Raw genomic sequence first — 26,720 nt, forward strand, 5'->3', positions numbered from 1 at the left:
TGATGTTTCTAGCTACTTCCTATCTTTCTCATTTAAGGAAAAGTAGAAAAAAAAAGACCCTTCACGAGATTTCCAAATCTAATCCAATTTATTTTACAAAGGAAGAAACTGAGGTCCACAGAGGAATAGTCTACTTGCCCAAGGTAATGGAACTAGGAAGAGACAGAACCTTAGGTTGTGATTTTTTTTTAACTTTTTTCTAATTAGTTCTAGTTTTCTCCATCCTAGTTTTTATTCTCCTTGTGTTCTTAGTTAGTAGATTACTATAACAAATTTTTTCATTGTATGATTCTTCTCAGCTATAACTTCATCTTATTTAAGTAAAGAAAGACATTGCAAAGTGATGGGTAAGGTGAAAATATATATATATATATCCCTTAAGGTCCAGCTCCAATGCCAAATGAACTTTGTTATGATTTCTATCCCTTCCAGAAGCAACCTCTCCCTCTATTTCAAATGCTTGTGTACTTTTATTCCTCTCTCAATGGTTCTCATATCGTAATGTCTGTTTGTCTTTATTAGTCTCTTAAAATATAAGCTCTAGTAGGCAGAGATCATGTCTTATTCTCTCTCGAGAACCTCACATTTTTCATCACATATACATAATAAAGCTTCCAGAAGTATTTACTGAACTAAAAAGAAAGGATCCTCATTAAAGCTTCAGGCGAGGAAAAGGAGGACTTTGAAGTCATTCCCTTCCATCAGTGTTATCCATTTCTAACATCAGACTGCATGCAGCAAATTGCCACTGTGGGCTTTGATGGGGAGGACCACAGATTTAGTTAGAAGAAAGGCCCTCAGTTCCAACTATGTTTACCATATTTTGCAAAAGAGGAAAGACAAAAAGAGATTAAGTCATTTTCCCTGAGACGGACACACACACACATCCAAATATGCTTCTGATAAAGCAGGGTCACCACCCAGGCCCCCAGAAAACAAGGCTCCCCAAGACAACAGCTTCCTAGCAATCAGCCTCACCTCCATTCGAGCTTTATAGAAATCCACGTCATGCAGTTTTTCCTTACACCTGACCAATTCCATTTCAAGCCTCTCCACTCGGTTGGCCCGCTCTCTCAAAGAATCCAGCTCATCCCGGTAGGCTCGTGCAGACCGGGCATCAGCCCCAAGGTGGATGTTCTGAGGAGATGGACAAAGAGAAAAGAAAGCCAAGCACTGTTATTTTCAAAGATCAAGGGACGTTAACTGGCATTGGGAAGCCAGGGAGAGGAAGATTAATACCTTGAAAATGGAAACATGGGGAACTAAAAGTACCCAGGAATTTGAGGAAGAGGAAAATCCTGGTGCCTAAAGAAACTGTCCACCAACCACTACCTTAGGGATGGCTAGACACATGCAGAACACTGCCACTGAAGACAGCTGTCGTTCTTAATATTCTCAGTTAGCTTTAGTCTCAGAAAACTCTTAAAAGAGACTATAATGGGAAACAATTGTGCTTTTGCTTAAAATTTTTTTAACACATAAAAAAAAGCCATTCAATGAAGAACTCTTTGACTTTTATTATTAAAGGATAATACCAGTTGACCCTCTCCATCCCACATGTCTAACTCAATCCTGAAATGTAGTATTCTGCACACAGTAGGTGCTTAATAAATATTTGCTGGCTGGAATCCCTCCTTACCTCCTGCTTGATTTTCTGCAGTTCCAGCACTAGCTGATCGATTTCATGCCGAGCATCCCCGAGCTGCTCTGATTTCTCCTCCCTGAAGGAAGGGATTAGAGGTGAGAGCTCAAAGAGATAACAACATCCACAATCAATTGGACAGGCCTCAGAGCTTCCTACAAAGACTGTGTACAGGGTTGGAAAGGGAGTGGGAGGGGAAAAGGAAATCAAGTCCTTTGGGAAAATCCATAAACATAAATGGAGTTTGCAGAAATGAGTCTGCTTATGAATTCCTTCTGATTTCCTCTGGCATTCTCCCTAGGCTCATATCCACCAGGCATGACAGATTCCCTGCCAAGGTACTACCTGTACCAGATGAATTATTCTTATGGCAGAGGTCGGGTCGTGGGGGTTGGAGTTCCTGCTTGCAACCACCATGACCTCTAGCCCGCTCCCCCAGAGCTGAGAAGTTTGGGAAGTACAAGTGAGGGTGGAGGAGCAGAGGGTAACTTCAAGATAAGAGAGTGAAGAGATAGAGACCACCTTGAAAATCCATCAATGGTAGGAAAGCCAAAATAGTCAAATAGTCAAAGGGAGCTGGGACACTTAAAAAAAAAACAATAGTTAAGTTAGTCTGTAGTATCTGTAGACTTTCAAACTTTTTGTATTAATGGTACTCAGAAGAGATTTAAATTTAAACTTATTTTTTCCTTATTTAAGTAGAGCTGACATATATAAATTCTTTAGCATCATTCAAACTAATTAAATACTTTGTACCTTTTTTTTTTTTTTTAAATTCTTACCCTTCCAATACTGTGTATTGACTCCAAAGCAGAAAGAGCAGTAAGGGCTAGGCATTGGGGGTTAAGTGACTTGCCCAGGGTCACACAGCTAGGAAGTGTCTGAGGCCAGATTTCAACCTAGGACCTCCTGTCTGTCTCTAGGCCTGGCTCTCAATCCACTGAGCCACCCAGCTGCCCCTAATACTTTGTACTTTAAAAAAAAGTTTGTCTCCCACAAAGGAAATACAAAGTGTCCCTTGAAATTATAAAACTGTTTTGAATTTAAATCTTAGCATAAATACTGATTCTTTTTTAAAACCTTTATCTTGTTTTGGAATCAATACTAAGTCTTGAATCCAAGACAAGAAGAGCAGTAAGGAGTAGGCAACTGGGATTAAATGACTTACCCAGGGTCTTGCAGCTAAGAAGTGTGTGAAGTCACACTTGAATCCAACTTTAGGCCTGGCTCTCTATCCCCAGAGATACCTAGCTGGCCCTCAGTAAATGTTTATTAAATAAGGTGTTCCAAAAGTCTTCCAGCAGGGAGCACCTAAGTAGTTCAGTGGATTGAGAGGCAGGTCTAGAGACAGGAGGTCCTGGATTCAAATTTGACCTCTGACACTTCATTTCACCCCAATGGTCTAGCCCTTACCACTCTTCTGTCTTGGAACCAATATACAGTATTGATTTTAAGAAAGAAAACAAGGGTTTAAAAAAAAAAAAGACTTCCTGCAGTCTTCAGTTTAAAGCTTAAAATTGCCTTGAGAATTTTGGGATGTCCTGTATAGCAAGATAATATTTAATTCAGCCCCAATCTGTGGGGAGGGGTGGGACAGAGGAGGAAAGGGACCCTCATGCATGCGTATGTTTTCTGAAAAATGACATAGTAAGTATAGTAAGAACTGACCCAAATGGAATTCACCCATCAAGTAACTACAGAAAATCTTAAAACACAACTCTGAGTTCTTTGCTGAGCAGACAGGTTTACTGGTGACTTACAATTCCTGGCGGATCCTCCGGAGCTTGGCCTTGGTGTCTGCCAGTTCCACGGCCAGGTGCTGCTTGTCCTCGCTGGAGAGGCTATTGGTCGGGCTGGGTGTGGAGTCCGTGCTGGACAGCTTCAGAGGGCTGGGTGGCTGCTGCGACTGCAGATAATCTCTCTCCTGGGTAAGGTCCACTATTAACTTCAGTTAGATGGGGCAGAGAGAGAAGGATGAGCAAAGGATCGTACATTGAGAGCTAGAAAGGCTCACAAGTCCAGCTGTCTCATTTTATAGATGAGAAAACTGAGGCTGAGAGTCACTCAAGTAACTTGCCCAGGATCCTCTCTAAACCACTTTATGTTTTATTCCCTTCAAATAATTTCTTGTATTATAGATTCAGAGGGAGTCCAGCCCTTAAAAGCTTGTAAATCCAGCTCTCTAATTGTATAGATGAGGAAACAAAGTCTCAGAGAGGTTAGGTAATTTGCCAAGGATCACACAGCTTTTAAATATGGAACTCTAGTCTTTCTGACTCCAAATCTATTGCATTATTCCCCAGTCTGAGTTGTTCTGGTCCAGACCAACTAGTTCGATCTCTTGGGTTCCCTCTAGTTTCAAAGTCTATGGTCAGGACATCTAGGTGGTACAGTGGATAGAGGGTTCAAATCTGGCCTCAGACACTTCCTAGCTGTGTGATCCTGGGCAAGTCATTTAACCCAACTGTCTAGGTTTTACCGTTCTTCTGTTTTAGAAGACAGAAAGTAAAGGTTAAAAAAAAATAAAGTCTATGGTCCTAGATATGAACTAGAGAGAGAGGAGAGGGAAGAAAAAAGAGAAGATATTAAGATAGAAGAATCTTAAAGTCAGAGGCTGAAAAGAAATTAATATTGGAAAAATAAAATAAAAAGCACATCTCAGAGGAAAAGATGGGAGAGATACCAATCCCCTGGTCAAGGCCGCTACCATCACCAGTCCGCTGTGGCCTTTCTATCCAACCCCTCCCCAGCCCCTGCCAGGCTATTTATTCTTTCTAGCACTGGGAGGACCTCCCAGACGTACTTCTGTGCATTCATCTCTCTCGTCAATGAGCCGTTTGAGGTGAAACACCATGTTCCTTGAGAGCGACTCTAACTCCTCCGGGGCCATGTCTGGCAGCTCCAACCACTGCAGGTCAAACACGTTTTCTTGGTTCTGGGTCACCTGCAAACAACCATAGACACTATTGACGGGAGAAGGATGAGGGTTCTGGGAAAAGGGGGAAGGAGGAAAGAACAGAGCTCAGGTTAATTATGAGCAAGGAACTAGTAATGGCAAATGGATCAGAACAAATGTAAGATGTGGGCTTTAAGTTTCTACAGAACACCTGCCTCATTTGGAAGGCAGGTTAATTATTAATCCCATCATGGGGGCAATTTGCCAAATGGTTGAGCTTCAAATTATCTAAGCCTTACTGAACAAAGCCACATTTGTCCCAAGAATAGCATCTAGTAACCAGACCTAATCTCAGAAACTACTGTCAAAAAAGATATTTTCCCTAAAGTCAGTCAAGAGTCTAAAAGTGAAAATCAATCTTTTTTTTTTTAATATTTAAAATAACCCTCACCTTCTGTCTTAGAATCAATACTGTGTGTTGGTTGTAAGGCAGAAGAGTGGTAAGGGCTAGGCAATGGGGGTTAAGTGACTTGCCCAGGGTCACACAGCCAAATTTGAACCCAGGACTTCCCATCTCTAGCTGCCCCCAAAATCAATTTTATAACACTGAGTAGTTTTACTTCCTCAATTTCCTTCTCCCTAATTACAACCCCCACCCCATACTCTCAAGCCTGCCAGGTTTTATATTTATAACCAACTAGTTAATCAGGAAGAGTCTAAATCTTAATTCACATCATTTGAGAGTTTGAAGGGATTTAAGATATCATCTAGTCAAACCCTTACAAATATCCATCATGGCCCTACTCGAAGATCTCGAGTAGGTTACTATTACTTGTAGCCTTAGTAGCAGCAATAGTGTATCTTCCTTGATCAAGAAGGGGGAAAATAACTAAGTAACAAAAGAGCTCCCATTATCATCTCAAGGGTAAGACAGCTACAGGGAAATGGGTGACTCACCGAGGCAAGCCTGTGGGCACATTCATTTGAACACACACATGCAGCTGCAAAGTCCTACCAGGAATGCCCAAGCTTGCTCTTCTGGCAGCAGGGCTAGGGTGGGTGAGGAACAGCCCTTCTAGAACTTTCTCATTTCACCCTCAAAAGTGACAGCAAGCCAGTGTCTTTTCTCCTTGCTACTGACAGTAGCGGAGTATTTTTCTTTAAAAAGAAATATTTGATAGGAGGATGACATTTGCCAGAGTACATTTTAGAAGTATGTAAATCAATTCTGAGCCTAAACCAACTGACAGCATCACTCTTAAAAATAGTCTGAGCCCATATTAGGCAATGAGTAGGAAACAAAAGGAGTTTTAATTGAAGGTTAAAAAAAAGTGTGTGTCTGTGTGTGTGTGCACGCACTCACATGTACAGATTTTATCTAGCTTATGACCATATTTCCAAAAATAATTATTTTGTTTGTGTTCAATTAAATTCCAAATTAACAAAAGATATTATAAATGACATCAAATATACGTTAACCCTTTATTAAAGAGTTAAATCCTCACCAACTCCAATGCCACGGTGCCCCGTAGCCATGTACCTACAAAGACACAATCCACCCCACAAACGCTAAGAAGGAACAACAAACCCTACCTCTTGGATGTGTGCCACAATCCCAGCTTGGGTTTCGATGTCCAGTTGCTTAATTTTTTCAATAAATTCTTCTTTCCTTTCACACTGTAAAGGGATGAAATGTTAATGGAAGGTTTTTTTTTTTTTATTTACAATAGACTCCATCTTAACTAAGAGGCTACCTGAGGTACATTAATGCATTTTTTTTAAAAAAGGAAACTTCCTTCTTGGTAAATCTGGCTGTGTCTCTTAATGTCCCATGGCTATTTGGTTAACAATTCCATTCACATTTATACACTAGGAGCATATGGCCAGCTAGCCTCAGTGCCATAGACCTTTTGGGTTCCATATCCTATGCTGATGAAAGGCCATGATGGGTCCAAGACAGAGATTCTTTAATAAAAAGAAGTATAAAAGACGAGGAGCTAGTATGTGTTTCAGGGACAGGATTCACAATCAGAGCAGTCAGTTCCCAATTCCAGAGAATTCCCTTTTGGCCTCTACACAGTCCAAGCTCAAAACATATTCAATACCAAATCATTCGGGGTAGCTGAAGGTATATTGTCCTGGGAGTGAGGAGACCTGGACAGTTAGGGGGTGCAGTAGAGACCACTGTACTAAAGAGTCAGGAGGACGTGAGTTTGAATACTACCAAAAACACTTAGACACTATGTGACTGTGGGCAAGTCACTTAATGTTTATTTGCCTCAGTTTCCTCACCTGTAAAATAGAGTAATATCAGCACCTATCTCTTAGGATTATTGCAAGGACCAACAATCTAAATTATATCAATTTTTCTAAAGGCCGGTCTTTTAAATTCTCAGCACTATAGGCACCTAAGAAATTTAAGTTAAAGATCAACTTTCAAGTTGTTATTTGTGGAGGGCATTTCTATACTGGGACTTCCCTAAAATGATAAAATAACAAGTTGAGTACCTGACCTCAAAAGTGTATATATCTATGTAACTGGGAAGTTTGCATGTACATAAGAAATTTTACAAACTTCAAAGCACTGTATGTATCTTCTGTCACACCAGGAGGAATATCAAAATATGTATTGCATGAAAGCACTGATATAGCCCATATTGGATTAAATTTACCACCTTTTGGGGGATACAACAAAGAAAATCTGAACTGAAAAAATGTTAGAAAAATTGACAAAAATTGTTTCTATGTGTAATTAGTAAAAAAAAATTTTTTTTAAGTTAAAAAAAAAAAAAGCACTGGGAGCAGCTGGGTAGCACAGTGGATTGAGAGCCAGGCCTTGAGGTGGAAAGTCTTGGATTCAAATCTGGACTCAAGACACTTCCTAGCTGAGTGACCCTGGACAAGTCATTTAACCCCCATTGCCTAGCCCTTACTGCTTTTCTGTCTTGGAATCAATATTGTATTATGTTATACTACATTGTTACGTTATGTTATGCTATGCTATTCTATGTTATATTACAGAAGGTTTGGGAGGGAGCACTGTGATAATGAGATTAAATTTATCCTGCCCATCTTTAGGTTTAATCAACAAAGATGAAAACATCTCCACTTAACTCACAAGTTGGGAGGTCTGTAACCCACGTGTGCTAGAGTGAGTGACAAATCAGAATTTACTGACTGCCTCCTGGGCAGTCCTAAGAAAAGCATCTGTTGTGATTGGACATGTAAATGAAGAGGAAGGCACAGGAAGTGACACAAAAGAGGTCCCTTTAAAAAGAGAGTTCAGTGAGCTCAGGGCTCTCTTCTGGTTCATGACTGGGACTTGAAGGAGCTCTGGACCTTGGTGAGATTGTTCTTAAATCTTTCCTTTGGAATTCCACGTGGTGAGTGTAAAGACTGAATCTTCCTGAACTTCTCTTAAGGAACTTCCTTTTTAATAGAGACTCTGTGGCTGAAGCTTTTGTTTCATTCACCTCTGAGGCCCTAAATTGCCACTACATTAGAGATGGTCAGACTGACCAAGTACAGAGATACCCACACTTATACTTTTGGGAAAGGAGTGGTTGGTCACCTGTGATTTCATTATTTTAGGAAATTGAAAAATGCTCTCCACAAATATTACCCTTTTTAAAAAAAAAACTTTATTTTTATTGTCACACAAAAAGCATTTCCTTATGGGTCGTTGTTGTAAAAGCAAAGTCAAAATAACCCAGACCCCCAAATAAAACCATAAATACACGGATGGGAAAGACAACTCCATCAGTTCTTTCTCTGGACACAAATATCAACTTGAAAACTCATTTAAATTCTAAGATGCCTAAATCACTGAGAGGGCAAGAATCAAACAGTCAGTGGGTCTGAGCTGTAGTATTTGAACTTAGGTCTTCCTGACTCTAAGGCTAGCCCTCTGGTCTCTATATTATACTCTTTTTCACACACAAATGCGTGCATGCACACACATGTATAGAGCATGAAGGTGTGGATAGAGAGCTGGGCTTAGAGTCATTAAAATGTGGATTTGAATCCTGACTCCAAGACACAGACTAGCTCTGTGACCCTGGAAAAGTCCCTTCAACTCTCTAAAACTAGAGACCTCTGAGACAGCAAGGTGGCTCAGTGGATAGAGTCTGGAGGATTTGGGTTCAAATCTGAACTCAGACACTTTCTAGCTGTGTGATCTTGGACAAGTTACTTAACCCTGTTTGACTCACCCTTATCTTTCTGTCTTAAGATGGAAAGTAGGGGTTTAAAAAAAAAAAGACTATAGATCTCAAAACGAGTAAATATCTCTATGGGTTTCTCTGGAGGAGTTTCTTATACTGACAAAACCACAGACTCGGACAGAAGCAACATATAAATAGCTTAATAAAGAATTGTCTTCTCTTAACACTGGGGCATGGAACCAATGCTTCCTCACCCTGCCTACCTACACGAAGAGGAACTTTATCAAGGGATGGCACATACCCATAAGGGCAGCCTGGCATGGGGATGGAGTGATGGGCACACAATCAGGAAGAATCAAGGTTCAAGTACAACTCCTAAAACTACAATATGACCTTCTCTAAGACCATATAAATGAGAGACAGCTGCCATGTGCATGGGTAAAGGGAATTTCCAAGGGGATAAAAATTACAGGTCAGTGATCTATTAGGCACATCTGTTAGGTTAATTAATGGCATTATTAAGTTCATATTTATTCTAGAAGAGGAACTATTACGTTCATGTTTATTCTAGAGTTCCTATATCTTGAAAGGGTGGCTTTAACAAATCACCAAGTTGTACCATCCACAAATTAATACACCATGTAGTAGTACAACCATCTCATTCCTCACCCAGCCTCCCATGCACTTACCTGAACAGCACAGCCCAGCACCAGTAAGAGCACCTTCTTAATTTCATCCATACTTTTCCCTAAAATAAAAGAAGAGGCACATAGGAAATTTAAGTCATAGACACAAAACCCAAACATTTATTTAGAGGCAAGTACAGATAGCAGAAGGAATCCCCCTGACATGGTGTCCAGTATTTGATGGCATTCTTTGAAGTTATAATTATATAAAATCTGGAAACTGGTTCCAGTCCTAGTCTTTACAATGAGCTAGCTAAAAGTGACTTCTACCCTCCCCAAATGTCTCATAGCAGCTCTCTGCCTGGACCTTTCCCCACATTCTATCTAGGTAATAGTTATTGACATTTGTTTCTAATCCACCCCAGTAGAACACAGACTCCTTGAAAACAGGGGCAGTGGTGTTATGAAAAGAACACTGAATTTAGAATTAGAGGGCTTTTGTTCAATTCAGGAACCGTTATTACTTGGGCAAGTCATTTAACTTGGATGGGGGCCTTTGAGTTGTTCCACTGCCAACATGGGAGGCTGCATAGTCTAAAGGAGAAAAAGCTAAGCCTTGGAGTTCTGGTGAAGACCCAATTACAAGTTTTGATTCCAAAACAAATTGGCTAATATGCCAAAATCACTTAGCTTCCCAGTGATGCAAGCAACTCTCAAAAACTATAAATTACAGGGGGAAGATGGGTGGCTCAGTGAGTTGAGAGCCAGACCTAGAGATAGGAGGTCCTGGGTTCAAATCTGACCTCAGACATTCCTGGCTGTGTGACCCTGGGCAAGTCACTTGACCCCCATTGCCTAGTCCTTGCCACTCTTCTGTCTTAGAACCAACACACAGTATTGATTCTAAGACAGAAGGTGAGGGTTTAAAAAACAACAACTATCAATTACAGATGCCCCAATGGGGAGAGAGCAAGAAAGGTTCCTATCATAAATCCTAGGATCACATCGCTAAAAAGGACCTTATAAATTGAGTCCAACTCCCTCATTTTACAAATGAGGAAACTGAGGCTTTGAGAAATTACATGACTTTCCCAAGAGTCTCAGAGCTGATATGAAAACTAAAGTAGGATTAGAACCCAGGTGCTCCTGACTCCAAATTCAGCACTGTCTCCATCATGTCAATCTGATTCTCAAACAATGAAATCACAAGTCTGGATCAATAAACATAAGAATGAATGAATGAAATAAGTAAGGAAACAGATTGACAGACATATGGACGGAGTCAGCATCTGATGGCCCAATGCCCGCTCTAGCTCTAAACCTATAAATTAAGAGCAAAGCCTAGCAAAGATCCATATTCAAATCAGACACTTGATTTTTATGAAATTAAACTGAAAAACCATTGGACCCAAGTGTCTAGTTCAAGCTTTGCTATTAGTCAGCAGTATGATTTGAGGAAGTCACTTCCCCCTTCTCAGGGCCTTAGTTTCTTCATCTGAAAAATGTTTACAAGAATTATTACTGCATTTTGCGACCTTTAAAGTCCTCTTCAATTCTAACATCCTATGAACCTCTGAATAAGATCAAACAACAAATTAATAGTTTCATTTTAGCATGTTCATCCTCTAGTAATTAAATTCTTGTTTCTATTGGCCAAACTATAACAACAATTTATTAAGATCAAGTAAATGTTGTGTAACAGCTTGTAAACTTTCCATATTACATAATACATAAATCTCTATTCTTCTAAGTTATTTTTGCTGCCTTTTGCTCCCCACCCCCCTTGCTGAGGAGATTTTTTTTTAGATGCTAAGTTTTCTCTAGGTAATCTAAGGCCCTGTGATGGACTTGAAATAAAAAAATAAATAAGAATAACTGGGTCTAAATCCCATCTCTAACATTTAGTTATGTGAGATCCTGAAAAAATCCTGTCTCAGAAAACAAAATTAAACTAGGAGGTAGGGGGAAGGGATATAGCAGGGAGAAAAGGGTATTGGACCTAACAGATGACTTCTCTCAAGCTATTAGAGAACAATTAATAATGATATCACATAAATTATTCTGAGAGTTAAAAAAGAAAGCACATCTATCACATCTCGGGGTCAATAAAGTCCAAGTGCGACGGAGAGGCGAAGATGAGAAAGAGAGGCAGAATTCAGATATAGTTAGGAAATAGAAAAAAAATATAAAGCAAAACACTTGAAGAATATTCAATGTTCATGCCTAGACTGTCAAAATAATAAAAACAACAATTTCCCCCAAAATTAATTTGCAGAAAATATTACCCCAAACTACAAAAGATTCTTTACAGAAGCATATAAAATAATAGTGAAACTCATTCAAAGGAATAAAAGATTTAAAATAGAAAAAGAAATAATACAAAAAAAAAGGAAAATGTACAAAAAAACCTTCCAGAACTCAAAGTATATCATAACGTAGCAGACATCAAAATCATTTAGTATTAATTTTACAAATAGGAGCACAGCTCATGGAATAGACTAGATAAAGAATCAGAAATAGCTATTAATTTTGAGGAAAGTTTCTTAAAAAATTCCTTTTTACAAAGGATGGCTCTCTGGGAGGAGTGAGGAAAGGCTATATTGGGAAATGATGATATAAAAACAAAAGATAATAAAAACTTAAAAAAAAAAAAACCTTTACCTTCCATCTTAGAATCAATACTAAGTATTGGTTCCAAGGCAGAAGAGTGGTAAGGACTAGGCAGTGAGGGTTAAGTGACTTGCCCAGGGTCACACAGCTAGAAAGTGTCCGAGGCCAAACTTGAACCTATCTCTAGGTCTGGATCTCAATCCACTGAGCCACCCAGCTGCCCCCTAAAAACTTATTTAAAAAAATAAATAAATAAAAGTGGATGTCATACCTACACAGCAAGAATAGTTCATACACACCTAGTTAAAAAATGCATTTTTATGCTTTGATAATGTACCATGAGGGTAAGGGTGCACATGCATTATATCAAATCAATCCTCAAATATTTGTGAGCAAACGGTATTCGCTGTTGGGGACTCAAAGAAAAATCAACAATTTCTGTCCTCAAGGAGTTTGCCTTCTATTGAGGGGGAAAAGCGGACACCAAATCTCTAAAAAGGAAAAGTAAACAGAGATTCCTGTGTGAGTCCCAAGCAATCCCACTGCTGAGAGCAACCTGGAAAGACCACTGGTCGTGTTCCATGGCAGAACTGCCTCCTTGGGGAGGTTTGGAGAAGGGGGTCAGTCACGTTTGAAAATCCCACCTAGAGTACAAGCCAGCAGGGCAAGGCCCAAGGAAAACATTTCTTTATTATCTGCATCCTGGAGATTAACAAGCAAATCACCCCAGCTCGGGATTTTCTTGGCAGAAAATGGGAAGTGGACATTTGCAGGCAAACAACATACACAGCTGCAAAGTGTTTACAGCAATCCATTCTAAAACAGGAAGAAATTGTCTAAAGTCACCCATCCACGGTGATAATGTTGTGGATGGGGGAGGCAGGAAGGGGGTCAAGGAAAGAAGAGTCCAGAATAAGGGTGCTAAAAGGTACCTCCCTTGACGCAGTCCCTATTCCCTGTCTTCTTCCATTTCTTTTTTTTTTAACCCTTAACTTCTGCGTATTGGCTCCTAAGTGGAAGAGTGGTAAGGGTGGGCAATGGGGGTCAAGTGACTTGCCCAGGGTCACACAGCTGGGAAGTGTCTGAGGCCAGATTTGAACCTAGGACCTCCTGTCTCTAGGCCTGGCTCTCAATCCACTGAGCTACCCAGTTGCACCCTCTTCCTCCATTTCTAAAATTCTTTGCTCCTTTCAAATTCACCCTTCTGTAGAAGTTCACGATTACTCTTCCTTCCAGGGCTTCTAAATAAGTAAAACATGGCCTTTTTTTTTTCTCACTTAGCGGTGTTACGCTAGGGTAGTCCGCTGGGATCAGTCTACAAACGGCCCACCCTGTGCCCTGGCTGAGGTTATTCTCCCTCAGGATGATAATCTGTCTGCAAGCTCTAACCCAACAATAGAGACAAGGGAAAATGAGAAAGAAATCTACGACGGCAGCCTGGCCAGCAAAACACCAACAAGGCTGGGCTTCATTTTTACACTCAATGACCCGCCCTGCTCCCTCAACTAAAGTTCGGTGTTAAAGAGAAAATAGCACTTGGAATAAATAAAAGAGGGAGCACAGGGTTGACTGGGCGATGTGGGGGAGTGGGTTTGACTGGATTTAAGGGTAAGGTAAATCTGAATTCAAATCCTGCCTCTGAGAAAAGCTACGTGATTCCCAGAAGTCATTGAACCTGTCTCAGCCTCAATTTTCTCACCTGTAAAATGGAAATAATAATAATATCCAACTCACAGGACTGTTATAATGATCAAATAAAATAATCAATGCAAAATGGTTTGGGAACCTGAAGCACTACCTAAACGAGTTTTTGCCTTCTGTGATGAGATGCTTTAAACCAGTGATTCCCAAAGTGGGCACCACCGCCCCCTGGTGGGTGCTGCAGCGATCCAGGGAGATGGTGATGGCCACAGGGGCATTTATCTTTCCTATTAATTGCTATTAAAATATTTTAAAAAATTAATTTCCAGGGGCGCTAAGTAATATTTTTTCTGGAAAGGGGGCAGTAGGAAAGTTTGGGAACCACTGCTTTAAACAATGACTGAAAATTCTCTAGATCTCTGTTCTTTTGTGCTTCTCATATTAAAGTCAACATCTGCCTATACTCTGTCTGTTGATTTAAATACTGATAATTTCCTAAGCATGATTACAGGGTAGCAAGGATGGGTTTTTTAAACAATGAGTCACATCAGCACAGTCTACGAGCCGCTCTTTCAGAATAACTAGGTTCTCTGGAAATGACCCAGTTTGCCTCTCCTAGAATTTTACAGTCAGATTTCTACCCTTAAAGACATGTATAGTACTTCTAGTCTACCTGTAATGTCTATTTGCCACCGTTAAAAGTCTCCCTCTACGCACCCATTGGTCCCCCTCTACACAAACCATCCGTTTTCAATTCTTTTTTAACCTGAAGGTCCCTTAGTACTCTTAAAAAGTAATGAGAACCCCAAGGAGGTTTTTTGCTTATGTGAGTTATACCTATTGACATTTATCATATTAGAAATTTAAAAATTTTAATATTTTTTAGCTCAAGAACACACACACTTTGAGAAATCACTGGTGTAGACCAATAGTGTTGAACTCAAATAGAAATGGGCCACTAAACCATATATTAGGATCCCTAGCAGTGTTTGGCACCTCTTGGGAAACCTATTAAATGCTTTTAAACTTCTCTCCTCGGAATAGTGCACAGGAATATGGAAACAAGTATCAAGAATAACATTTGTAGAACCCAGTGGAATTGCCTGTCGGCTCTGAGAGGGGGGAGAAAAGAGGGGAGGGGGCAAGAAAATGAATCATGTAAACATGGGAAAATAATTTAAAATTAAATTAAAAAAAACTAAATGTACTTAAAAAAAAAGTACAGTGCATAGGAGGGCTCAATAAGAAATGATCTACTGGTTAATAGACTAGGACTTGGGGAGATCACCCAAGCTGCACACCCATTCTGGGGAAACTTCCAGGTTTCCTAAAATTGATATCTTCACCAATGACACAGGATGCTCCACCTCTGGCCATAGACAAACAACACATGTGGGAGCCAATTTAACTCATCATTCGAGCATAACAGTGGAAGGAAACTCCAGAGGAGGCTCCTCTGAGTGCCTGGCTGGGGCTCCCCTTTTCTCTTTTCAAGTGGTAAGTAGGACTAAGGTGTTATATACTTGATTCTTGCTTGTAGGGGTGGGGGAATTTTCCATTAATACAGCTTCCATCCCAACCTTTTAATATGAGTGTCTAAAATGTCCTAGATATTATAGCATCATCATAAACCTTGATTGGGAAGGAGCCTCAAAACTCATCTAGTCCAATCACCTCATTTTACAGATGAAGAAACTGAGCAATTTATGTGTCTCGCACAAGGTCGCATAAATAGTATGCATGAGAGGCAAGATTTGAACCCAGGTCCTTTGTCCCATGGTACCCTTATTTAATCACCTTAGACTATAAAACAACTTCCCAGGGCAATTTAAAACAGCTGGATTTCAAATTTGCTGTAAACACACAAGCAGAACGGGAGCATCTCAGAATGATAACAAAACACTTTATCTGCCCTCCCCCAAACCCCAACTCCTATCCAAACAACAGCCAGAACTTACTTCATCATTTCCTAGATCCAAACTTAGGAAGAATACCAAAAAATGAGGATCAGTTACAAAGATTTCAGTGAGACCCAGAATCAACTAGGGAAGGAAGGAGAGCAAGGGGAGGTGATTGGGAGGAGAGGATCACTATGTAGAAAATTCAGAGCCCCAATATTAGTAAATCAACAAAATGACCTTTAACAAACAACATGTCTCCATTCCTAAGACCGATGCCGCATCCAAAGGCAATCCTGTTGGAAGCCATAGTGGGTTCCAGGCTGGCTGCGGTCTGAGCATATTCTCTGTGCTTACAGACCGTCTCTAAGAGGTCTAGCAAACAAAGTTTGGTAACTAAGCAGCAGTATCTGACAGTCAGTTTGGTCAAACTCGGCATGCTCACTGTAACTAACTGTCGGTCCCACACTCTTGGGCTAGGGAGCCACTAGAGATTCTGAGAAAAAAGCAGAACCAGTTCAAGGACCCCAAGAGCCACCCACACCCAGACAGAACTGAGAGCTCATTTGTGAGCCTGCAAGTGACAAGGATCCATGACTGCAGGCACCAAACACAACCATCTGACACTGAGATGGGTTTTTCTTTTTCTGACAACTCTCATCTAATCAGTCTTAGATTAATTATTATTTATTAATTATACTATTTATGAAATGATTATTTAATAATCTATTCATCACCATCATCATCATTAATTAATTACTTAATTGAGTAATTAATTGGGGGCAGGAACCTCACCCTTCCAGTGACTGCCGGTGCAAACAGACTAATTTCTGCTGTGATAGCCCCTCATTTCTTCCCTAGATTCTCACATAGTTTAAAGCAGAGGTCAGGGAGGGAAGAAATAGAAAGCCTACTTAACTATATCCAGAGGGAAAACATAAAATTACCCAAAGCTATTTTTCTAACAATTAATCCATACCACATTTTTTAAAATTTTCGATTTCCAGCATAAAGGTAAGTTTTCTCTGCTCACTAAGGAGCCACAGATTATGATTAGCTGTGAAAATCAGGGCAGCACAAAACAGGCTAAAAATTCTGATGGGAGCCAGTTAGTAAGGTCTGAAAAGCAGACCAGGGCACATATGGCAGGAGAAAGCAGCCCTAATTGGAATTAAGATTATAGACCAAGTATTCAGAAATCCTATTTCTCAATAATCTTAGGTTTGAGATGATGGGCAAGGCCACTTCTTCATAGCAGGCTCTTAATAAATGCTTGCTGACTTACCTCAACCATAAGAGGTTGCTATCAGTCTAATCTGGGTAGAAAGGGTACAAAGAACCTTTAGGTCTCAAGACAGGATGAAAAGATAGCCACTGCCTTAAGGCAATAAGAGTTCCCGGCCAAACAGACTGAACGTAACTATAAATTATCATTAGTGTCTAGCCTGCCTTGCTCTTAGCTGCATAAGAATAATAACCAATGGATTCTGGTTAGGAAAGGTCACAGAGGAGGCCCAGCTCTCACACAAATACTGCAACAAAGATTTTAAAAGAGCACTAGATTGAATAATGATAAATAAATCTTAGAAACAACAATAACCTACTCCATCCGACCCAGGACCAGATTAGAAGATAGCCAGAAGCCCCTGAACACTGACAGAGGGGTCCCACTAGGACAGTCAGAGGGAGATCTGGTAAATATGGCCAAAGCTTGCAAGAGCTGACCAATAATACTCCAGGAACACCCTAGATCCAGAGTGCTCTTCTAGGAGGTGGGACAACTGGAAGCTCCAAGTGCTTTGAAATGGGGGATGTGGAAGGGGACATTCTGATTACAGATACTCCAGGAAGCCTTGAAGACAGTGGGGCTTTGCGCTATTAAGAGTCAAAGGTAACCGAAACATTCTAGTGAATGGCAAGATCCCACCAGGTTGAGGTCAGGCCCAACCTATTCTATCCAAGAGTATGAGAGAGATGGAGCCTATCTCTGGCACGGAGTCCCAAATCAAGCCCTGAGGTAGGGGAAATGAGTAAACAGAAGATGGCACCATCCACAAGGAAGAAATAATATTACGGGTCAAGAGCAACTCAAGAGTTAAAATCCACAAAAGAGTAACCCCACAAGTATGGGCAGAATCTCAGGGGGAAATAAAAGTCTTGGCCTCAAGGACTACAAGTGTGTGGAAGAAGTTTGTTTTTTTAATTTAAATGAGACTGGAGGAAAAATGAGATAGAGGAAAAAACAGTATGTCAAGTAAATAGCTTTAGAACAGAAGTTGATACTTTCTTACTGAAATAGTAAATGTCTTGAAAATTAAAAAAAAAAAGAAAATAGAACTCAATGACTCAAGAGACAACAAAAAATGTAAAAATCTAAAGTTTGAAAAAAATTAAGAAAATGTGAAAAAAATTAAGAAAATGTAAAGTAACTATTATCAAAAACAGTCATCCTGTTTGAATAGTGCCTACTAATGCATTTCAATAAAACAAATAAATGTAAATAATTAAAAAGAAAAAAGGGGGGCAGCTGGGTAGCTCAGTGGAGTGAGAGTCAGGCCTAGAGACAGGAGGTCCTAGGTTCAAACCCGGCCTCAGCCACTTCCCAGCTGTGTGACCCTGGGCAAGTCACTTGACCCCCATTGCCCACCCTTACCACTCTTCCATCTATGAGACAATACACCGAAATACAAGGGTTTAAAAAAAAAGAAAAAAGAAAAGAAAAAAGGGAGGAGAAAAAGAATATTCTAGGGGTGAAAAAGAAGATAAAGGAGGAATAACTTTCCATGAGAAGAAGAGTATATGAACATGGAGGAAGGGATGAAGGAGTGGGCATCATATGTACCTCATTCTTATTTGAAACACACACACATACAGTTTGTACAGAAAAACATTAAACCCAAAGAAACAGGCAGGATCAGGGAAAGGGTGGTTTAAGGAGAGGAGAAGTGGGAGGTTAGAATCACAAGCAAAACAAACTTCAACTCCAGAGATCCTACAAGGGAGATTAAAAGGTAACAAAAGAAGCAAAAGAATTAATGATTTGGTCTAGGTCTAAGTTCAAAATAACAAAAATACTAAAAATTAAAATCTTGGGGGAAAAACACAGCACCAGCTCATCTTTTTATGTTTTAATTCTACCTTTCAAAAATACTTCATAATCTAATGAAAATCACCTCTATTGTCACACCAGGGGTAGAGCTTGAGAGAAGAGCAGTAATTTGAATTATGAAATAGCAATGATAGAAAAACTCAATAATCATTCTCAAATGCCACTCCTGTTCTTGTCGGCCAAAATGGGGTTGGAGTGAAGGGATGGCAAGTCTATTTTTGTGATGGTCTCACCAAGATTCTGACCTCATAGTGGACAGACAGCTTCCATTACAGAAGACAAATAAATGATGGTGGCAGTTCCCAACTAGGACCAGACACTCCTATTTCTACAAACAGGAGGTAGGGTGATGCTATAAAGAGAGCACTAGACTTTACATCTAGATTCAAGGTGCCAATCCTGCCATTTACTTTTTTTGTGACCATTCCCTTCCCCTTTCTATCTTGGCTTCCTCAGTGAAAATAAGAGCTAGATTAGATAGTTTTGAAGGTCTAGTGCAGGTTTAATGTTCCATTATTGTATGTACAGGATTTCCATTTCTAAATGAGTCATAATATGCATGCCTAAATGATAAAATGACATCCTAGAAAGGTTCTTCAAGGTGTAGCAAAAAAGGGGGGAGAGGGATGAGGTTTACCACAAAAATCAAAATATTAACAACCTGGGGACTAGTTAAGCAACCTGGGGACTAGTTAAGAATAAATCTTGCTTCCTATCAAGTACTTAAAAACTGTGGCTGACACTTAGTAGATACTCAATAAATACTGATTGATAAGGATTGTCTGACTAATCTAATCTCCTTATGTGATAAAGCCAGTTGGTCCAGAGAAAGAAGTAACCAGATACTGTCTCTAGGCTTTGACAAAGTTGCTGATTCCATTGTGTCCAGAAGTCATCAATTAATTAGGTAAACAAGTGAAGGTTGATAGATTACACAGCTGACTGGAAGATGTTAGTCACAGACACAGACATTAATATCACTGAATGATCAACATCCTGAACCTAAGTAGTCCACTAATACTTGATATTAAGAATGAAAAATTAGGTTTAATTTGGAACTATGTGAAGAAAGTAACTAAAATGTCCATATATTTTGATCCAGAGAGTCCACTACCAAGCATATACCCCAAGGAGATCAAAGATAACAAAAAGGGCACCAGAAATGCCCAAATATTTATAGCAACACTTTTTGTAGTGGCAATACACTAAAAGCAAAGGAGATAGTCCCTCAACTGGGGAATAGCTAAACTCTTTACAACGGGATGTTATTGTGCAATAAGAAATAAGAAATATGGGGAAGAATGGCAAGACTTCTGAATTGATAAAAAGTGAAGCAAAACTAGGAAAAGGCTATAAACAACTTCAACAACATAAGTGGAAAAGAACCACAAAATAATGAAAACTAGATGCTGCAAAATTATAATGAGAATGCTTAGCCCCAGAGAAGAGGCATGAGGGCACCTCTCCCTCTTCCCCTCCCCTTCTTGGGAGAAATGAGGAACACTTTTGATCTATCTGTTCACTGATGCTGGTAAAAACTCTTTTTTCCCACTCTTTCTAATTTTTTGTTATATGTGATTGCTCTGGCAGGAGGGAAGAATAAGGCACGTTGGAAAACAGGGAGTATAAAAACAAATGACAAATAAAAATTCAGGGGGGAAATAGATCATTCAGTTTCTAAATGACAAGTAAAAACAGACAGAAACAAAATGTGGCATACAGGTGGATGGAAGATAGAAAGAAAGAGAAGGGGGGATAGAGAGGGAGAGACAGACAGACAGACAAAGGGACAGGGATAGAGTGGGCTTACCAGGTACATCTCAGGCACTGTACTAACTGTAAAGTGGGAATACAAAAGAACAAAGTCTGCTCTTTAAGGAGCTTACATTTAAAAGAAGAAAGGCAGCCTAAAGGGGAGCTAGTTTGGAAGAGGTGGAGAGCATGCTTTAGGGTTTGAAAGAGTGCCAGGAACATGACAAGGAGGCCTTTTTCTGGGCAAGATAAGGCAAAAGCTTACCTCTAAGAGCCTAAGGTGGTACCAAGGATAGAGTCCAAGGTTGAGGGTGGGAAGAAGAGGTGATAGGAGCAGATAAGAATGAAGGCTGGAGTATTGGCAGCATAGTTTGGAACTGGTGAGTAGGAAGAAATATAAGCATACACACACACACACACACACACACACACACACACACACACACACACACACACACCCTACCTCTCTCTGTCTCTCTCTGGTGTCTGTCTGTCTCCCCCATCATCTTCTCCTCTTCTCCTTCTCTCTCTCTCTCTCTCTCTNCACACACCCCTACCTCTCTCTGTCTCTCTCTGGTGTCTGTCTGTCTCCCCCATCATCTTCTCCTCTTCTCCTTCTCTCTCTCTCTCTCTCTCTCTCTCTCTCTCTCTCTCTCTCTCTCTCTCTCTCTTTTTCTCCCTCCCTCTCTGTCTGATATAAAATAGATTATGTGAATTCAGAGGAAAACTGGACTCAGGTCAAGATGGACAGGAATGTGAAGTTTAAAAAGCAAACGTGATACTGGACACAAAAATGTAAACATACAGATATAAAAGCAGACAGGGAGTTAAATCCCACATCAAGCTTGGCAATGACCAGGCCCTTTATTAGTAAATCTCTTCTTCCCAAGAGAAAGGTGGCAAAACTTGTAGGGTATTCAGTGGGGGAAACCACACGAGATGATACAAAGTAAATAGGATGTAAAAAGAAACTTTAAAAGAATGGAAGTTAACTGAACTAAGAATGAGAAGGCCAAAGAGAAATTTGTAAAATCCTACTCTAAAATGTGGAGAACTTCTACACAAAGTAACAATGAGTTGTCCTTGAGAAAAATTGGGAATGTCATTAACTAACTGGTTAAGGGATTTATACCCACAGAAAAATTTGCTGACAGTAAATTGCACAAATGAAAAAGCATGAAATGATCTTCTATTAATATCTTGGTCAGTAAGATAGATGCTTATCTATCTAGTGTGGCTTTAAATACAGTCCTGCCTAGAGTGGGGGAAAGGCAGATAAGATGACCTGGTTCAGGTCCATTCCTACTCGAAAGTACTGATAACAGCATGGGTCATCATTCATCATCCAAAGAAAATAAAATGTTCTGACTCAAACACCCCTCATTTTATGGATGAGGAACATGATCTATGATTTTTCTAATCAAAAATTTTCTTGGTCAAATGCAAAAAATAATTCACTTTCCTGATTACTTTTCTATAAAGAAAGGGTGTTGAAATAAATACTTTCTACCAGAACATTCAGCACTAATAATCCATGATTCTTTGATGAGACAAACACCTAATGTGGATAGACCACTGATATGAGCAAATAAAAAGCAGTCCTCAAATGGCCGTGTTAAAGTAACTTTAATAAGCAATTAAAATTTAAAAGCAACTTAATTTTTTAAAAAGAGAAATATAAAATGTTTTAAATATTATCTTGGAAAATATAGAACAAGAAACCCAAAACTCCACTCAGCTAATGTTTTAATCTTTCCAGCCTTCAAGTCTTTTTTTCACATCCTTGTTTATGTCTGAAATGCCTTCCCCGTTGTCTCTGTCTACCCAAATTTAAATGCTAGGTCCATGAGGTCACCCATAACTGCTCCGGTGCAGAATGATCTTTCCAAATCAGCTATTCAATTGTAGGTAGGGTATTCACTTTTTCTGAGTCTCAATTTCCTCATCTGTACAAAGACTGAACTGGGCAACGTGGTTTTTACAGCCCCTTTGAGTTCTAAATCTTGATCCTATGCCCTTAGGAGTTCCTTTGGATCACTCACATATTGTCACACAACAAATCTTCTATTCCTATATTAACCATTAAGTCAATTGGGTTTTGGATCTTTGCTCTAACCAGTCAAGGGTCCAACTACACAAAGCTAGTTCATTTAGAAATGGCTCTCACAATGGTAACCAGTCATTTCCTGTCTATCAAGATAAAATCAATTTCATTTTTTGGTGGTGTATTTCGGTGTTTGTCATGTCCGGTGCTTCCTGATTCTCTTCTTAAAGCAAATATTCATAAGAAGAAGAAGAGACTTCTATATAGTCTAAAACTCTCTGGCCTCTTAAATTTCTTAAACTTGAGTCATATTTTCCAACATATCTTTTTTCAATCTCTCACATCCTTTTTTGCATTGGAATCATCACACACCCAAACACTTACATGTGCATATATTTTTTAATTTGGAAGGAGGCTTATCAAATCCTTTTAGTAGAATTTCTTGATCTCCTCATCCTTGAAGATGTTTGCTAATAATAACAATAATAATAAGAGAATAACAGCTAACACTTTTATAACACTATAAAATTTTCAAAGTACTTCACATATATTATTTTATTTGACCCTCAACAATTCTGGAAGTAGGTGCTAGAATTATCCCTATTTTACAGATAAAGAAAAACAGGTTAAAAGAGGTCAAATAACTTGCCTAGGTTCACATAGCTAAATTGTGAGATTTGAAATGAGGTGTTCTAGGGACAATGGAGAGAGCACCATGCCTGGAGTGTGGAGGCCCTGGGTTCAAATCTAGCCTCAGACAAACTTCTTAGTTGTCTGACCCTGGGCAAATCATAACTCTGGCTGGCTAGCCTTTGCCCTTCAATCTTTTTTTTTAATATATATTTTTAAACCCTTAACTTCTGTGTATTAGTTCCTTGGTGGAAGACTGGTAAGGGTAGGCAATGGGGGTCAAGTGGCTTGCCCAGGGTCACACAGCTGGGAAGTGTCTGAGGCCAGATTTGAACCTAGGACCTCCCGTCTCTAGGCCTGGCTCTCAATCCACTGAGCTACCCAGCTGTCCCTTTGCCCTTCAATCTTAAAAGTTGTTAGTAAGACAGAACATAAAGGGAGGGGAGGAGAGGGAAGGTGAGGAAGGAAGGAAGGGAAAAGCAGGGAAGGGAGGGTGTTCCTGGCTCCAATTCCAGTACTTACATCAACAATACAGCAAAAAATGGGGTAACTGATGTCCCAAGAAAACCAATCAATAAAGATTTTTTTTACTAAGCACCCACTATGGGCTAAGCACTGTGCTAAGTGATGGAGATATAAAGAGACAAAAAGTTCTTGCTCTCACAGAGCTTACAATCTAATGAGAGAAAAACTTCAAATTAGAATTAAGGATAAGGGGTATAATTAAAACAGCTCCAATCTGGCCTAGAGAGGAAATGGATAAGAACAGGTATTAATAAAGACAATCACCATTTGCTATTAAAGTTTAATCCAAATAAAATAATTGTCATGAAAAGAAAAATAAAAAATTCTCTTGCCTCAAATCATCTTGTGATTACTTTCTCTGTGTATGTACTGTATCTGTTGCCACCCTACTCCATACTATGTATGTAAGCCTCTTCAGAGCAAAAAGTATTTTTGGTCTTTGTAATCTAAATACAACTCATAGTGCCTTACATAAAACAGGTGTTGAACAAATGTTTGTCGAATTGAAGTCCACATGGCAGACTGTCAAATATTAGAAGACAGCTATGTGCTTGCCCCTTATATCACATCCTCCAGTTTTAAACATCTCCAATTATTTCCACTGATTTTTTTCTTTTGGTTTCAGGTGCCCCTTGTCATTTTTTATTTCTGCCATCTTTATCTGCTTTTTTCCCTATTCCAGTTCAGAATTCCCCAACTCAAGCAATTTGCCAATCGCAGTCTCCCCTACCAGCAGGGCTCACAGGTATACTGTCCCCATGATTGATTGAAAAGAGGCTTTTTAAAGGTTTTTAGTTAAAGGTACAATGCCTAGTAGGATGTGGAGCAGTACCTAAAAAAATTTCAGTCCCAGAATTCTTTATCTGGGATCCATGAAATTCAAAAATATAATTTTTATAAATCGACAGAATTGGTTTTATTTGTAACCTTTACTCCGTATTTCATTTTATGCAATTTAAAACATAATTCTGAAAAAGAGTCTCCATAGGTTTCATGAGACTGCCAAAAGGGTTGATGACACATAAAAAGTTTAGGAACCTTCCTCTTGATCCAATTCCTCGAATTTACAGAAAAGTGAATCAGACTAAGGTATATTTCTCTGGTAAGTGAAAAAAAAAAAGAATGAAATCAGGGAACCAATTGTAAAATTCATTTCCAATTGTGAGTTAGGGGACAGGGAAGAATGGCACAAGAACCACCCGTGATATATGTACTAATATGATCAATGAAGATGCCATTTTCATATTAGTCAATGTCATAGTTGCAATGGAAAATAAACTTTCTGCCTCTTCTGATGAGGATATTATGGTGCATTGTCTGAGTGGACACCAATGACTCCTGAAGGTTATATTATGCAGCTAAATTAGGCAACGGTACTGCCATTCATACTAGGGATTAGAACTTCCCAGAGATATTCCCCCAAAATGGGAAAAGAAATACTAAGAGACTGCTATACATCCTCACAGAAACATAGAATATCATAGTTGGCAGGGACCTAAAAGGCCAAGTGCTGCAGTGGCTAGAGCACCAGGCCTGGAGTCAAGAAGATTTCAGTTCAAATCTGTTCTCAGACAACTTAATAGCTTTTTGACTCTGGCCAAGGCATTTAAATAACCAATTTACCTCAGTTTTCTCATCTGTAAAATGGTGGGGGGGAATAATAATGGCACCTATTTCCCCAGGGTTACTATGAGGATCAATTGAGGTAAAACATTACAAAGCATTTAGCATAGTACCTGGCACATAATAAGCATTATATAAATGTTGGCTATTATTATTAACCTGTATTTGAACGTAATCTCCTCTATAACAATCATGAGAAATAGTCATCTGGCCTTCACCAGAATATCTCCTGAGATAAGGCAGATCTAATTCTGGAGGGTTATAATGGCTAAGTTTTGCCTTTAAAAGAGATAAGCTCTAGTTTTATATAATTTCTATGTATTCTTTTTATTTCTGACCTCCTGGAAGTCTAGGGCCTCTTCAAAATACTTTCAGATAACTATCGAATCCCTTTGTCCCTCCCCAAATCTTCTCTTCTCTTGGTTAAAAATTAATTCTTTTTGGCTGACTTTTATCTAATCTGGTCTCAAGTCCTTTCTATAGTTTTCACTGGGATCCTCTTGGCATAGTCTAATTCATTAATGACCTTCTTAAAAGAAAGTCTCCCAAACTAAGCTCCAACTATGGATGTAGAATGACCCAGCAGACCACCTCCTTCATTCAGGTCACTCTTTTAATGAAGTCTAACACAAAGAAGAGGAAATCAAAAAAAGGGAAATTAAAGAGGAGAAAACTTGCATTTAAGTCTCTTCTCAGGAGGACTGTGAAAGAAAATAAGGAAGCAAATGACAAAAAAGCCTATTGGTAAAGGACCTAAGTTCTCAAAGATTTTAAATGAGAAACATTTACTAGAGGCGTTTACTACCAGGAACTGACATGATCAATGTTAATGTCCCCCTGACTCAAATTGGGTTTCCTGCTACCCCATGTTTAGAATCCAGCAGGGCCAGGGCCTAAATAAATATGTTTTATAGAATATGCCAGGTAGAGAACAGAAAGAAAAGAAAAAAGGAAAAAAAAAAGAAAGCAAAAAAAAAAAAAAACTGGACCACCAGAGTTCACAACTCAAAAGACTGAGAGAAAGTCAGGGTTAAGGGGAAAGAAAACTGGATTTAGTTCAAATTGCAGGGTTGCTACTAATTGGGTGACCTTCTGGAGGTCTCAAGGTCCTCTTCTTTAAAAGGAGGAACTGATCAATTCCACTTCCAAAGGATTCATGATGAACCTCCAGATAGAGAAGTGACAGGTTCAGTGCAGATCAAAAAATACTTTTTTTCTTTCTTTCTCATTTTTCCTTTTTTCCGCCCTTTACACAGCTGATACAGGAATTTGTTTTGTATGACTATACACATCTGCAATGTGCTTTGTCTTTCTTGCCTTCTCTATGAGTGGGGAACTAAGAGAGAAAGGGAGATCATTTGAAACTGAAAGTAGAATAATATTGAATTTAAGGTCTCTCCATCTTTAAATGGCACGATCCTTGTATAACCCAGATTGAATTGCTTGCCAGCTCTGGGAGGGAGACAACTTGGATCCCATAACTTTGGAAATCATATGCAGAAATCTGTTATCACATGTAATTGATAAAAATAAATAAATAAAATGTCATGATCCTGTCATG

At 39.3% G+C, this 26,720-nt stretch overlaps 1 protein-coding gene across 1 annotated transcript in view; it reads right to left on the reverse strand.

Annotated features, from left to right (window-relative positions):
- CCDC88C (coiled-coil domain containing 88C) overlaps positions 1-26,720 on the reverse strand; it is a 249,078-nt gene that overhangs the window by 115,429 nt on the left and 106,929 nt on the right. The window contains exons 5-10 of the mRNA XM_044659995.1: positions 9,391-9,449; positions 6,132-6,215; positions 4,446-4,586; positions 3,403-3,587; positions 1,640-1,721; positions 979-1,137 (exon numbers count right to left, since the gene is read on the reverse strand). Of these exons, the coding sequence (XP_044515930.1) occupies positions 979-1,137; positions 1,640-1,721; positions 3,403-3,587; positions 4,446-4,586; positions 6,132-6,215; positions 9,391-9,449 (710 nt within the window). The remainder of the gene's footprint in view (positions 1-978; positions 1,138-1,639; positions 1,722-3,402; positions 3,588-4,445; positions 4,587-6,131; positions 6,216-9,390; positions 9,450-26,720) is intronic.

The sequence above is a fragment of the Gracilinanus agilis genome, chromosome 2 (genome assembly GCF_016433145.1).
Source record: "Gracilinanus agilis isolate LMUSP501 chromosome 2, AgileGrace, whole genome shotgun sequence".
Taxonomy (NCBI): domain Eukaryota; kingdom Metazoa; phylum Chordata; class Mammalia; order Didelphimorphia; family Didelphidae; genus Gracilinanus; species Gracilinanus agilis.